This window comes from Enhydra lutris, unplaced genomic scaffold (genome assembly GCF_002288905.1).
Source record: "Enhydra lutris kenyoni isolate GAN:26980312 unplaced genomic scaffold, ASM228890v2 scaffoldscaffold46, whole genome shotgun sequence".
Classification (NCBI taxonomy): Eukaryota; Metazoa; Chordata; class Mammalia; order Carnivora; family Mustelidae; genus Enhydra; species Enhydra lutris.
Window position 1 is genome coordinate 16,759,146 of NW_019154130.1, and position 12,067 is coordinate 16,771,212.

The 12,067-nt window shown below is 53.4% G+C and overlaps 1 protein-coding gene across 1 annotated transcript in view; it reads left to right on the forward strand.

Annotated features, from left to right (window-relative positions):
• LOC111156399 (acetyl-CoA carboxylase beta) overlaps window positions 1-4,441 on the forward strand; it is a 98,494-nt gene extending 94,053 nt beyond the window's left edge. The window contains exons 48-52 of the mRNA XM_022517258.1: window positions 662-774; window positions 2,091-2,245; window positions 2,939-3,109; window positions 3,209-3,345; window positions 4,221-4,441. Of these exons, the coding sequence (XP_022372966.1) occupies window positions 662-774; window positions 2,091-2,245; window positions 2,939-3,109; window positions 3,209-3,345; window positions 4,221-4,347 (703 nt within the window). The 3' untranslated portion in view covers window positions 4,348-4,441. The remainder of the gene's footprint in view (window positions 1-661; window positions 775-2,090; window positions 2,246-2,938; window positions 3,110-3,208; window positions 3,346-4,220) is intronic.
• Window positions 4,442-12,067: the final 7,626 nt, after the last annotated feature.

Here is a 12,067-nt window from a genome sequence, read left to right on the forward strand (position 1 = left end):
GCCAGGCATTATGGCAGACATCGTGATATGCAAATGAGCCAAACCTGTCCTGCCATCAGTGCTCCCAGACCCTCATGGAGCACTGTTGAGGCTCAGGCCTCCAGGAGGGCTCAGGACACAAGCAGCCTCCAGTGGAGTGATAATGAACTTCTCACTGTGGCCACCAGGAAGCTCTGAGGTCCATGGAGTATTCCTCAGGGCTTCCAAGCTATCAAAGGATGGGGGAGGGGGCAGTCTGAAGTGTGAGTAAGAGGCTTGAAATGGGAGGCCAGCTCCCACTGGACCATGCATTGTGACTCCGTGAACTCTAAGGAGATCAGAAATAGTACTGTGGCCTGAAGAGAACAGACATTAGGAGAGGCTGAAGAGCAGGAGAGCTAGGCTGTTCTGGAGAAAGTCATATGCTCACAGAGCTGAAAGGGCCTTCTGGAGCTCAGAAAACTTGATTTTAAAACGTAGGCTCAGCCCCTCATTTTATGGCTATAGAAGTAGATGACGGGAGAGTCCCCTCTGACTTGCACAAGTCACAGAGTGAGTCTGTGAAAGAGCTAAGAGGTCACACCCAGATCTCCTGGCTCTCCTGCCTCTACCCCATGTCTCCTGGCCGTTGCTTATTGGGGAACATCGCCTACACTTCCACCCCTCCCTCTTCTTTTCTCAGGGCGAATATTCTGGAGCCGGAGGGAACGGTGGAGATTAAGTACAGAAAGAAAGATCTGATAAAGACCATGAGAAGGATCGACCCAGCTTACAAGAAGCTCGTGGAACAGCTAGGTGAGAGGGTTAGAAGTGCTTCATCTCTCAGAGGGCAAGAGGGGCCTGCCTGCTCTGCTACCGGGGCCTTCTAGTACGGTGAAAACAAAGTGAAATGTGCAGAAACACAGCTACAAAAATGGTGAGATGTTTTCAGTGTTCAGTGTAGCAAAATCAACCCCTCTAACGTTAAAAAAAAAATGTGTAATGCCTTAGTGTATTTATTTCTCAACACACCCAAAATATAAAAAATGGAAGTATTTGGGGCCAGTGAAGAAGATGAGCATTTTCACAAGATGTCCTTTTAGAATTGTCCATCAGACAAAATATTTTACCAGTTTTGTTTGAGTGATAGCTTTGTTTCTCCTGTAACCTTAGGTGTAATTCTGTTTAAAAGTCCATATTGGGGGCACCTGGATGGCTCAGTGAGTTCATCGTCTGACTCTTGATTTTGGCTCAGGTTCTTTTTTTTTTTTTTTTAATATTTTATTTATTTGACAGACAGAGATCACAAGCAGGCAGAGAGGCAGGAAGAGAGAGAGAGGGGGAAAGCAGGTTCCTTCCTGAGCAGAGAGCCTGATGCGGGGCTCGATCCCAGGACCCCAAGATCATGACCTGAGCTGAAGGCAGAGGCTCAACCCACTGAGCCACCCAGGCACCCCTGACTCAGGTTCTGATACCAAGGTTGTGAGACTCCACTCTGGGCTCCACTCTGACTGTGGAGCCTGCTTGAGATTCTCTCTGACCCTCTCCCTCCGCCCTTCCTTCCCCCGCTCATTCACTCACTCACTCTCTTAAAAAAAAAAAAAAGTCCATAACTAGATGGTGATATCTTTGTAACTGTGCTCTGTAGAAGGTTTATCCCTGTGTGTGTGTGTTATTTCTTCGGTTTGGTGTTAGGGTAATGCCAGTCTCTTAGAATGAGTTGTGAAGTGTTCTCTCCTATAGCCTGAGTTTGAATTCGTATTATTTCTTTAAATCTTTGGTGGGAGGTTTCTAGCTACAAATGCCTCTTTGTTATACACAGGACTATTCAGGTTATCTGGTTTCCTCTTGGCAGAGCTTCCCTAATTTATTTATCTCAAAGAAATTGTCTATTTCTTCTAAGGTGTGAAATTGGCAAGAGTTGTTTATAATCTTCCCTTCTTATCTTTTGCAATATGCAAAGCGCATGGTTCTTTCTGATAAAAGGGGGCATCATCACAGTTGCGTGCTCAAGGCCGTCTTGCCATTGTGAGTGCCTGTCTGAGATGGCAAGAGCCGCTCGATTTGGGGGTACGATCGGAATTCCAGTGCAGGACTGTGCCACAAAGCCTGGTTTGTGCCCTTGCCCACAGGAACACCAGGGCTCTCGGACAAGGACCGCAAGGACCTGGAGGGCCAGCTGAAAGCCCGGGAGCAACAGCTGCTGCCCATCTATCACCAGGTGGCGGTGCAGTTCGCCAGCCTCCACGACAAGCCCATCTGCATGCTGGAGAAGGGTGCCCTCACTGTAAGGGCTGTGGGGCAGGGTGTGAGGGGTCCAGTCCGAGGTGGCCTGGTTTCCAAACAGGAGGCGATCTGGGCGGGAGCGCCACACATTAGAATCTCCTGGGGAGCTATAAAAAAAGAAAAAGAAAAAAAAATCCCAGGGCCCTGGTTGCTCTCCAGACCAATTCAATCAGAGTCTGGGGGAGGCGGGGTGGGAGCTGGGCATCAGTGTGCTTTCAAATCCCCAGGAAGTTCTAACAGGCAGCGAGGTTTGGGAACTACCCTGACGTGTGTGTGTGTGTGTGTGTGTGTGTGTGTGTGTGTGTGTGTGTCCGCGCACGTGCTGCGCTGCCAGGCTGCTGCATTTGGGACCGGTTGGTCCTGCCCTGCGCTCCCCAGCACTGCCGATCCTGAGCCCCACCCCATCGCGCCACCCCCAAGAGGATATCCTACAGTCAGCCTACCACCCTGTGTGGGGTGCTCCCTCCCAGCCTAAGCTCTGCTTGTGTCTGCTGAACCAGTGTCAGCTGCTGGTGGCTTCTCGCCTCTGCCACCTCCCCGGGGCAGGGGCCTCTGCCTCCCCTGAAAGCCTCAGTTGCCTGGTCTGCAAAATGGGAATGATCAGAGAGCCCGTGCCTCGTGCAGGCCCTAGCCCCAGATGGCGCCCTGCATCCCCTCCCAGAGGGGCTCAGGCCTGGCTGGGGCTTGTCCACAGGACATCTTGGAATGGAAGACCTCACGCACCTTTCTGTATTGGCGCCTGCGCCGCCTCCTGCTGGAGGACCAGATCAGGCAGGAGATCCTGCAGGCCAGCCCGGAGCTAAGCCACGTGCACATCCAGTCCATGCTGCGGCGCTGGTTCGTGGAGACCGAGGGGGCCGTCAAGGTGGGCCTGGGGCCTGGGGTAGAGATGGGGGTGGGGGGCAGAGGCTAGCCTGCTGGGCGGTGGGGTCTCTCTCTGAGCCAGCCTCTCCCCCTCCCCCAGGCCTACATGTGGGACAACAACCAGATGGTGGTGCGGTGGCTGGAACAGCACTGGCAGGCGGGGGATGGCCTGCACTCCACCATCCGCGAGAACATCAAGTGCCTAAAGCGCGACTCCGTCCTCAAGGCCATCAGAGGGTGAGTGGCCACGTCGCCCCCCCCCCCGCCCATCCCTTGGACTTATCGGCAAGTGCGGGAGCCACAATTTTCTTCCAGCTGCCCAACTCCAGAATGGCTGCAGGTCCCCGGGCCTTGGGCTCAGGGCTGCATTCCTTGCTGGAGTCTATAGGGTAACTTGTCCAAGGTCACAGCCGTTGCGCTATGTGTGTGTGTGTATCCTTTTTTTTTTTTTTTTTTAATATATAATGTATTATTTGCCCCAGGGGCGCAGGTTTGTGAATCATCAGGCTTACACAATTCACAGTACTCTGTATTTCCTATTTTTATTTGAGAGAGAGCATGAGCAGGGGGAGGGGCACAGGGAGAAGCAGACCCACTGCTGTGGAAGGATCCCGATGTGAGACTTGATCCCAGGACCCCAGGATCATGGCTGGAGCCGAGGGCAGACGCTTCGCCAACTGAGGTCCCCCAGGTGTCCCAACTAGAGCGCATTTGTGAGAACCCACATTCTTAACTGCTGGGTGCTAGGTTGCTGCCTCCCATTTGGTATCAGCCTTCCCCAGGGATTAGCTCACCCCATTCCAGCAGGGTCCCCTGTGAGGTGGGCAGGTGATCCCGTGGGACCCCATTTGGGGAACAACACTGAGGTTCCGGGGAAGTCTCACAGCTAGTGACTCATGGACTCCACCGTCCTCTGAGGTGTTCTCATCCCTCCCACTACATGGGACCGTCACCCCCATGATGACCACAGCACGAAGAGATTTGGGAGCTCTGAGTTGTCACACACCCTGGAATATGACATGGCCCTGCACAGGGATTCTGGGGACTGCCCTAGGGCCCACTGACCTAAGTGGCAGGGATGACCCCAGCCCTTCTCTGCTCTCCTCCTGCAGCCTGGTACAGGACAATCCAGAAGTGGCCACGGACTGTATCGTGTACATGAGCCAGCACGTCAGCCCAGCCGAGCGGGCACAAGTCATTCACCTCCTGTCCACCATGGACAGCCCGACCTCCACCTGAACCCAGCCCACCGCACTCTCTTGCGGGACCATGGGCAAGAGAAACCATGCTGACCCGCCTACCGCAGGCCTCATCAGGACCTTGGGGGTTTGCTAAAAAAAAAAAAAAAAAAAAATCCTGGACATTTCTGCAGGGCTGTTGGCCTTCCACTCACTCCTGTCTCAATAAAAGTCTCAGGAGTGTCCCCTTCCAAACAGAAACGGCTTCCTCTCTGCTTCGGGGAAGGTCGGTCTGTGTCTCTTGAGAGAACACGTTTTGCTGCGTCACCGAATCAGCCTGAACCCAAACGCCCCGGTTTCCTTCTGCTTCCTGGTGCCTGGCATGCGGGATCCAGGAGTTCTTGTATCAGATCCTGGAATCTTTTATTTTTTTCACTCTGAGACCAATTCCTGATGGAAGCATCTTCTGTATTTCAGCAGAATAACTAGGCCAAGGAAAGAAGAGCAGAGACAAGAAGAAACAAAAATCCCTATTTTGGTAATGATGCTTATTGAGATGCTGTCGAGTCACCCGGAAACGGGTTTGAATAATTTTCTAAGAGAGGAAATGATTTATTATTCCCCAAGTCACCCTTAGCGAGTCACCAGGAATGTCTCATTGGTCCATGCTCAGAGATTTTGTTTTTGAGGGAGAGACAGTAAATGGGCAGAATCGTCCGGCTTCCCTGTGGCTCCTAGCCCCCCACCGGCCCCTTCCTTCCCCCAGCACACACCCTCGTGGACAGGTGGGTCATGAGTGTCACTGCTATGATCAACACTACCCCTCCCGGAGAGGCCCTCTGCTGTCACTCTCTCACCTCGTGCCTGGATGTTGGCAGAGGGATCCGGCCCCAACGGGTGGAGCTGTGGCCCCTGGGGCCACACCGATTTGCTCAGGGAGATCTCTGTGACAGGCCCACCAGCTCTGGGCTTCACAGGCTGCCCCACGTCAGACCTCCTGTCCTCCCGGCCCCGTCCCTGGGTTCCCCCGGTGACAGGGATGGGAGCAGCCAGCCACTCCCCTACTGCCAGGATGGGCGGTTTCCCTGCGGACCCGTTCAGAGGCTGGCGAGGATGCTCAGGGAAGCCCCCACAAGCCAGGATGCTTGAGGACGCCTGAGTTAAAAAAAAAAATACAGTTGGGCCATCGGCCAATGACAGCCCTGGCAAAGAAGATTGTCCTGGCAGCGGTGAGGAGTGGGGGAAAGATGAATGAGCTGCTGTCCCATCCGGAGGCCAACCGGGAGAGGGAGCAGACCTCTGTGCTGCCTTGGGACCTGAAGAAACGTTTCCAGGTGCAAGAGGCTCTCTCGGCTTTGGAAGGAAAGAGAAGTTGATGACTAGCTACTACCTGGGAGGGGTGGGTGGGGGAACCCACCAGGAGATGTGTGGAATAAAGTATTTCTTTAACCCACTGAGCCACCCAGGTGCCCCTGGAATAAAGTATTTCTTAAAGGAAACACTTTGGCCTTGACTTATTCTCGGGTCCGGAACAGGCAGGCCGCCTCCCTGGGTGATACCACTGCCGCTCACCAGCCTCCTGCCTCAGCTGACATCTTAAAGAAGCCCCCATCCGAGAAAGGCACAGCTCTGATAGGAGGTTGTATCCCAAAGGCCACAGGTAGACTTGGTCTTTTCAGCTTGACTTCAAGAAGGGGCGCCCGTCGCTCTCTGCTCTCTGCTGAGCCAGACCCAATCTTGCTAAGCTTCTTGCTTTTCCAGAAATCCTGAACCTCTGCAGAGGTTGTATCCTGAAACATAAGGACACCATCCAGACCGGCCCCACTCCTCTCCCTGGGGCTAATCCAACCAACATCATCCCTTGGATCCCCATCAAGAACCTGACACCTCCTGGGCCAGGCCTGGGCTGGAGGCCAGCCATCCTCTCTATTCAGTGAAGTCTCTCCCTCCCGGGGTCAGCAGATTCTGGAGCCCCTGCGCCCCGACCAACCACCTGAATGAGCCCCATGTCCTTGAGTGTAAGAGCTTGTCTACATCATGAATGTGCGGCGCTGCCAAACTTGGCACCCTAACTTCTGCCCCTTGGTGTGCCCTCCCCACCTAATTCCCCAGCTCCAAAAGTCAGCTGGCCTTTTAACCCAGAGTCATTCTTCCCCCTGCCACTTTACTATGAAAAATCTCCAAACACCAAAAAGTTGAATTCTCTGCCGCAGACCCCTAATCACCTGATACTCACAGCTATCCTTGACATTCTCTTGTGCTTGTCTTTGCTTACTATCTTTCTGTCTGTCCAACCCTCTCTCAATCTGTCAATCCATTTTCGTATTTGGACCCATTTCAGAGTGAACTGCAGGCATTAGCGTATCTCTCAAAATGTGTTTTTTCTTTAAATCACATCTTGAGGGTTGCCTGAGTGGCTCCTTTGGTTAAACATCTGCCTTCCGTTCAGGTCAGGATCTCAGGGTCCTGGGATCGAGCCCCGCATCAGGCTCTCTGCTCGGCAGGGAGTCTGCTTCCCCCTCTCTCTCTGCCTGCCTCTCTGCCTGCCTCTCTGGCCTACTTGTGATCTCTCGCTCTGTCAAATAAATAAACAAAATCTTAAAAAAAAAAAAAAATCCAATGGTGCTTCCTCCAGTCAGGTCTCCCTGACCACCTCCAGTTGGGAGCTGGTCTCTCAGCTTCTGTGCTTCTCCTGTTACATGATACATATGTATCATGCAAAAGAATACGAATATACATATGAAATGTGGATTTGAAAACGAAATGTATACCTAGGGATCCCCAAGTCCCTCCGGCTACTGAGCGGAAGAGGGATTTTGGAAAGCAGTCTTATTGGCAGAGATGTGGTCACCCCCAGAGATAATAGGAAAGGCCACTCCCAATGATGATCTGTATCTTGTGATATTCTCACCCACGTGTAGCTCTAAGCAGCTTCATGTCCAGGAAACACAGGCCAAGAATCTAGGATGTCTCATTTTTCATTTTTTTTATTGGGGTAAGGTATACATAACAAAATTCACCATTTTAGCCATTCCGAAGTGTACAGTTGAGCGACATTTCGTACATCTACACAGTTGAGCAACCAGCACGGCCCTCCATCTCCACAACATTCTTGTCTCAAACGGGAACTCCTTATCCCTTACACACTCCCATTGCCCCCTTCCCCCCGCCCTGGCGACCGCCAGCTACTTTGTCTCCGTGAGTGCATTTGCCAACCCTAGGTACTTCCTGTGAGTGGAATCACGCAGTATTTGTCTCTCTGTGGCTGGCTTCTTTCGCTCAGCACAAGTTCCACAAGGTTCTTTCCTGTTACCGCAGGTGTCCGAACATCTGTCCTTTTTTGGGCTGGATAACATTCCATGGAACATATGCACTCCTGTCTTAGTCCATTCGGGCTTCTATGACAAAATACCACAGATTTGGGGGCTTATAAATAACAGAATTTCATAGCTTACAGTTCTGGAGGCTAGAAATCCAAGATCAGGGTGACACCATGGCCAGGTGAGAGACCTCTTCTGGGTCGCAAACATCTCACCGTGTTCAGAAAGGGCAGGGAGCTCTCTTGGGGCCTCTTCTAAGATCATTAGTCGCCTTCATGAAGATTCCACCCTCCTGACCTAAGGACATCCCAGAGGCTCCACCTCCCGATGCCATCACTGCCGGCTTTAGGATTCCAACTAATGAATGGGGGGCATAGCCAGACACAGACTTCAGACCACAGTGCCCACATTCTGTTCATCCATCCATCCATCTATTCATCCATCGATAGTCACTTGGGTTTCTTCCACCTTCTGGCTTTTTGGGAATAATGCTGGCTGTGAGCATGGGAGTGCAAAGACATCTCTGAGTCCCTCCTTTCACTCCTCTGGGGGTAGCTTACCAGACGTGGAATTGTTCACCAGATGACAATTCTCTCCATCACTTAGAGAAGCCGTGGTACTGTTTTCCATAGGGGCTACACCATCCTACCTTCCCACCAACAGGGCACGAGGATTCAGTTTTCTCCGTATCCTCCCCAACACGTACCAGCTTTTTTGTTCATTTTTACAGTCGCCATCCTTACAGGTCAAGCCTAGAAGCAATTTGAACTCAGAAGTCATTGCACCTTTTTGCTTGCATCCCTTCAACAGGGTGGCAGGGACTGGCAGCCTTGTCCTTCCGCCAGTTTGGGCTTCATCCTGCTACCCCCCACCTGGAGGTGGAGGTGCTGAGACCCTGGGGAAGGCCCCACATTCATACCCAGAGGAGGGACAGTGTCGGACAACCAGCTTCGTCCAGAGGAGGGAACACCTGATTCATCACCTCCTCTCCTCTGCCTTCGGTCCACTCCTTCTGTCCCCTTCCCCGAACCTCCCGCAGCTGCCTTTCAGGAGCAAACACTCCTCAAGGCAGGGCGACGCCATGCAAAGGGCCAGAAGATCTGCAGACCTGCGGTCAAATCCTCAGTTTTAGCTCCACTTCAGACCAGCCAGCTGGGGATGGATAAGGGGCTGGTGGGGAAGCAGAGGGGCTGCTGGGAGTCCCACCTCCAGCCCTGACTCCTCCCAGGTAAGCGGGCTCCGCCTCTCTGAGCCTCAGTTTCCTCTTCCGTAAAATGGGGTGTTTGTTTCCCGAGACGGCTGGTTAGTGGCTGAAAAACAACACACACTTGTTCTCTCGCAGTTCTGGAGATCACAAGTCTGAGACAGGTCTCGCTGGGCCAGAGTCAGGGTGTTGAGAAGCCTGTGGTCCTTTGGGAGGCTCAGAGGGAAAGTCTGTTTGCTTGTGTTTTCCCGTGTGGAGCGGCCCCTTTCTCTTGTCAGAGCCGGTGAGGTGTCCTCTTCAGCGCTGACACTGAGCCTCCTGTCCCCTCTTTGACTTCTCAGGATCCCGGGATTACAACAGGGCTTACCTGGATATCCAGGACCCCCTCCCTAGTTTCAGGGCAGCTGAAACACAACCTTAATGCCCCCTGCTCCCTTCCTCGCCCTTGCTGTAACAGAACCAAGTCACAGGGTTAGGACGTGGCCACCATCCAGAAGCCACTATTCCGCCTCCCACGGGGGATGGCACCTACTACCCCCCCACCAGGATAAATGAACTAAGCTATGTCACAGCACATGTTGCAAAGTAAGCCCCCGTCCACATTCACCAGCGGCATTGGTTAGAACGTGGGCGATTTCTCCCCAAGGGAGAAGAAAAGCTGCACGATCACGAGCCGAGTCTCCATTTTCTTATCTGGGAAATGGGTGAGTCTCCTGCCTCTGTGCGGGGCTGAGCTGTCTGTACTCATCAGGAGTGGCTTCCTGGGGCTTAGCTCAGTGCAGCACGCAGCTGGGGTTCAGAGGGTGGCGAATGCTGAGCATTTTTCTCCAGAGTTGACCATCTGCAGAGAAGTTGGTCCGTGAAGCCTCATTCCTCGGGTCTCGCCTTGGTGCTTTCTCCTGGGGTCAGCTCAGCCCCCGCACAGGTGGGGCTCGGGTTGGGATTAGGGTTCTGGCTTAAAGCTTGTGACCTTAGGACCTTGGTGTTTCCACCTTGATTCTATACATACGTGGCCCTGCTTGCCTGCAGTAAGGAGTAGGGGACATACTCAAGTAAAGGCTTCTCAGCCATCTCCTTAGGGTGACCCGGCTACTGAGGCTTCGCCCTCCAATGAGGGCGGTGGGGGTAGGGGGAGTGATGTGCTCATTGGCCAGGCTTGGGTCACAGGTCCACCTTGGAGCCAAGCCGTGGAGGGAGTCTCTCCCTGTCACCTGCCTGTTTTCTCCAGAGGTGGACCTGGTCCCCCTTCCCTGTCATCCTTCTAATCTTCCTTCATGCTCATTGTCACACGTGCATGGACCCGTCTCCCCAGGGAGTGTGCAAGCCACTCCCCAGAAGGGCTTATGAGTTGACTCCTAATGAATGCATCCTTCTGCTGTTATCTTGGGTGGCAAGACATTCCTTTATTCCCCCAAGCCTCAGTTTCTTCATCTGCAAAACGGATGCAGTAACGAAGCCAGGTGCCTGGTAGGGCGTAAGGAGGGTTGAAGGAGCTAATTTCCAGGAGGGTGTGGTGCTGAAAAGGGTGCATTTGCTCCCACCTTGTTACCTCCTGTGACTCTGGGAACGCACCAGAGGCGGCGCCATGGAGCACTGACTCTGGAGTTTGGCACTCAGGGCCTCAGTCCTGCCTCCTTGGTTGGTCTGAGCCTCTTTTTTCTGAGCAATAAATGGGGTTTGCGTCCCTGCCTAGGGATGCCTGTTAAGAGCCTGGCACTGAGGGCTGGTGAATGATGGCTGTGCTGATTTTCCCAATAATGACAATCTCCAAGGGGAACCTGGCATCAGATCCCTGGGTTCAGTGTTGCTGTGGTGTTGCCTCTCTGGGCCTCAGTTTCCCCGTCTGTAAATGGCACCTCAGCTGTGAGCAGTGAGTGACAAACCACACTTTTGTCCTTCACCTCCGCCCACGCCTCCCTCTGAGCCACAGAGCTGCGGTTCAGCCTTTACTGACAAAAGACAGTTATTCAACGCTACTCTCTGAGAGTCTTGTCGTCTCCTGAACACGGGGTCTTCATTGGCAACAACTCAAACATCTTAACTTGTCGAGGGTCACATCGCACAAAGCCACTGAGCGGTCTTGCTCAGATGGCCAGCACCAGTCTGTGTCTAAAGGTGATGGCTGCTTGGCAGAAAGTTCCAGAACTAGGTAGCAAGTACTTCAAGATGGTCCTTTAAGACAAGCCCCAGCCTTGAGCCCTCCAGGCAGCTGTCTGGTGAAGAGTCTGGTCCTCGGGTTTGGGGATGCCCAGACACAGGAGCCGGACATCCAGCTGGTCAAGAGGGAACAGTGGTCCGAACCACCACTGTACTTCTCGGCATCGATGGGGCTGGAGGGTCCTCCTCTTTTACCTTCTCTTTTCCCGGACCCGCTCTCCTATCCCTCCCACCCACGGTCTGCAGAATCCACCACTTGTGAAATCAGTAATTGGTAATGAGAGAAAAAGAAAGAAAGAAAGAAAGAAAACCACATAAAGACAGCCGTAGGGCAAGGAAGAGGCAAACAGGTGCCAATAAACACACCGCCTGGCAGCTTCGTCAGCCCTCTCACCACGCGGGGCAAGCTCTACATGGTCCCCTTTGCTTTTTTTTCCATCAGTGTCTTAAATCCCAGCACGAATGGCCCCCGCCATCCTTCCCATTCCCATCCCGGTCTCCCCTTCGGAAGCCCCCAAGCCTGGAGTGAGGTACACTCCCGTCCTCTTGGGCGCATGTGGGAAGCAATCTGGATCATGACCAAGCAGTCAGAAACGTCTCTGGTCTCTGATTTAGAAAAAGAGGATGTCCCATAGTATCCCAAGAGCTTTTTGTTCTAAAAAAGCAGCCCAAGGCTCTAAGAGCCCGTTGGCGCCATGAGCCCCTGGAGAAATTTAGGAGGAAGGGTTGCCGGGAGGCAGGCAGGGACCGGGGACTCTCATTCTGGGGCCGGGGTCCAATCGATGCTGCAGAGGGGCTCCAATAAATATAAATAAAGGTACACAGGGGCCCAGGGCCCAGCATGGCGCAGGATCTGTTGTGTGCAATGGCCTGCAGGAAAAGCAGGGCTGGAGGGTGGGGGGCGCATGCCTGTCCCGGAGTTCAGCCCGGGCCCGGCCGAGGGGAGCTGACGGTTCTGCTGGTTCTGCTCCTGGCCTCGGGAGGCCCGAGTGGATGCTTAGCCCCAGAGGAATGACTTCAAGGGCCTCCCCGCCGGAGAGTTCCCATGGCGCACCAATGCGTCCCATCTCAAAGGCGGGCTGCAGGTCCTCTCAGGAGCC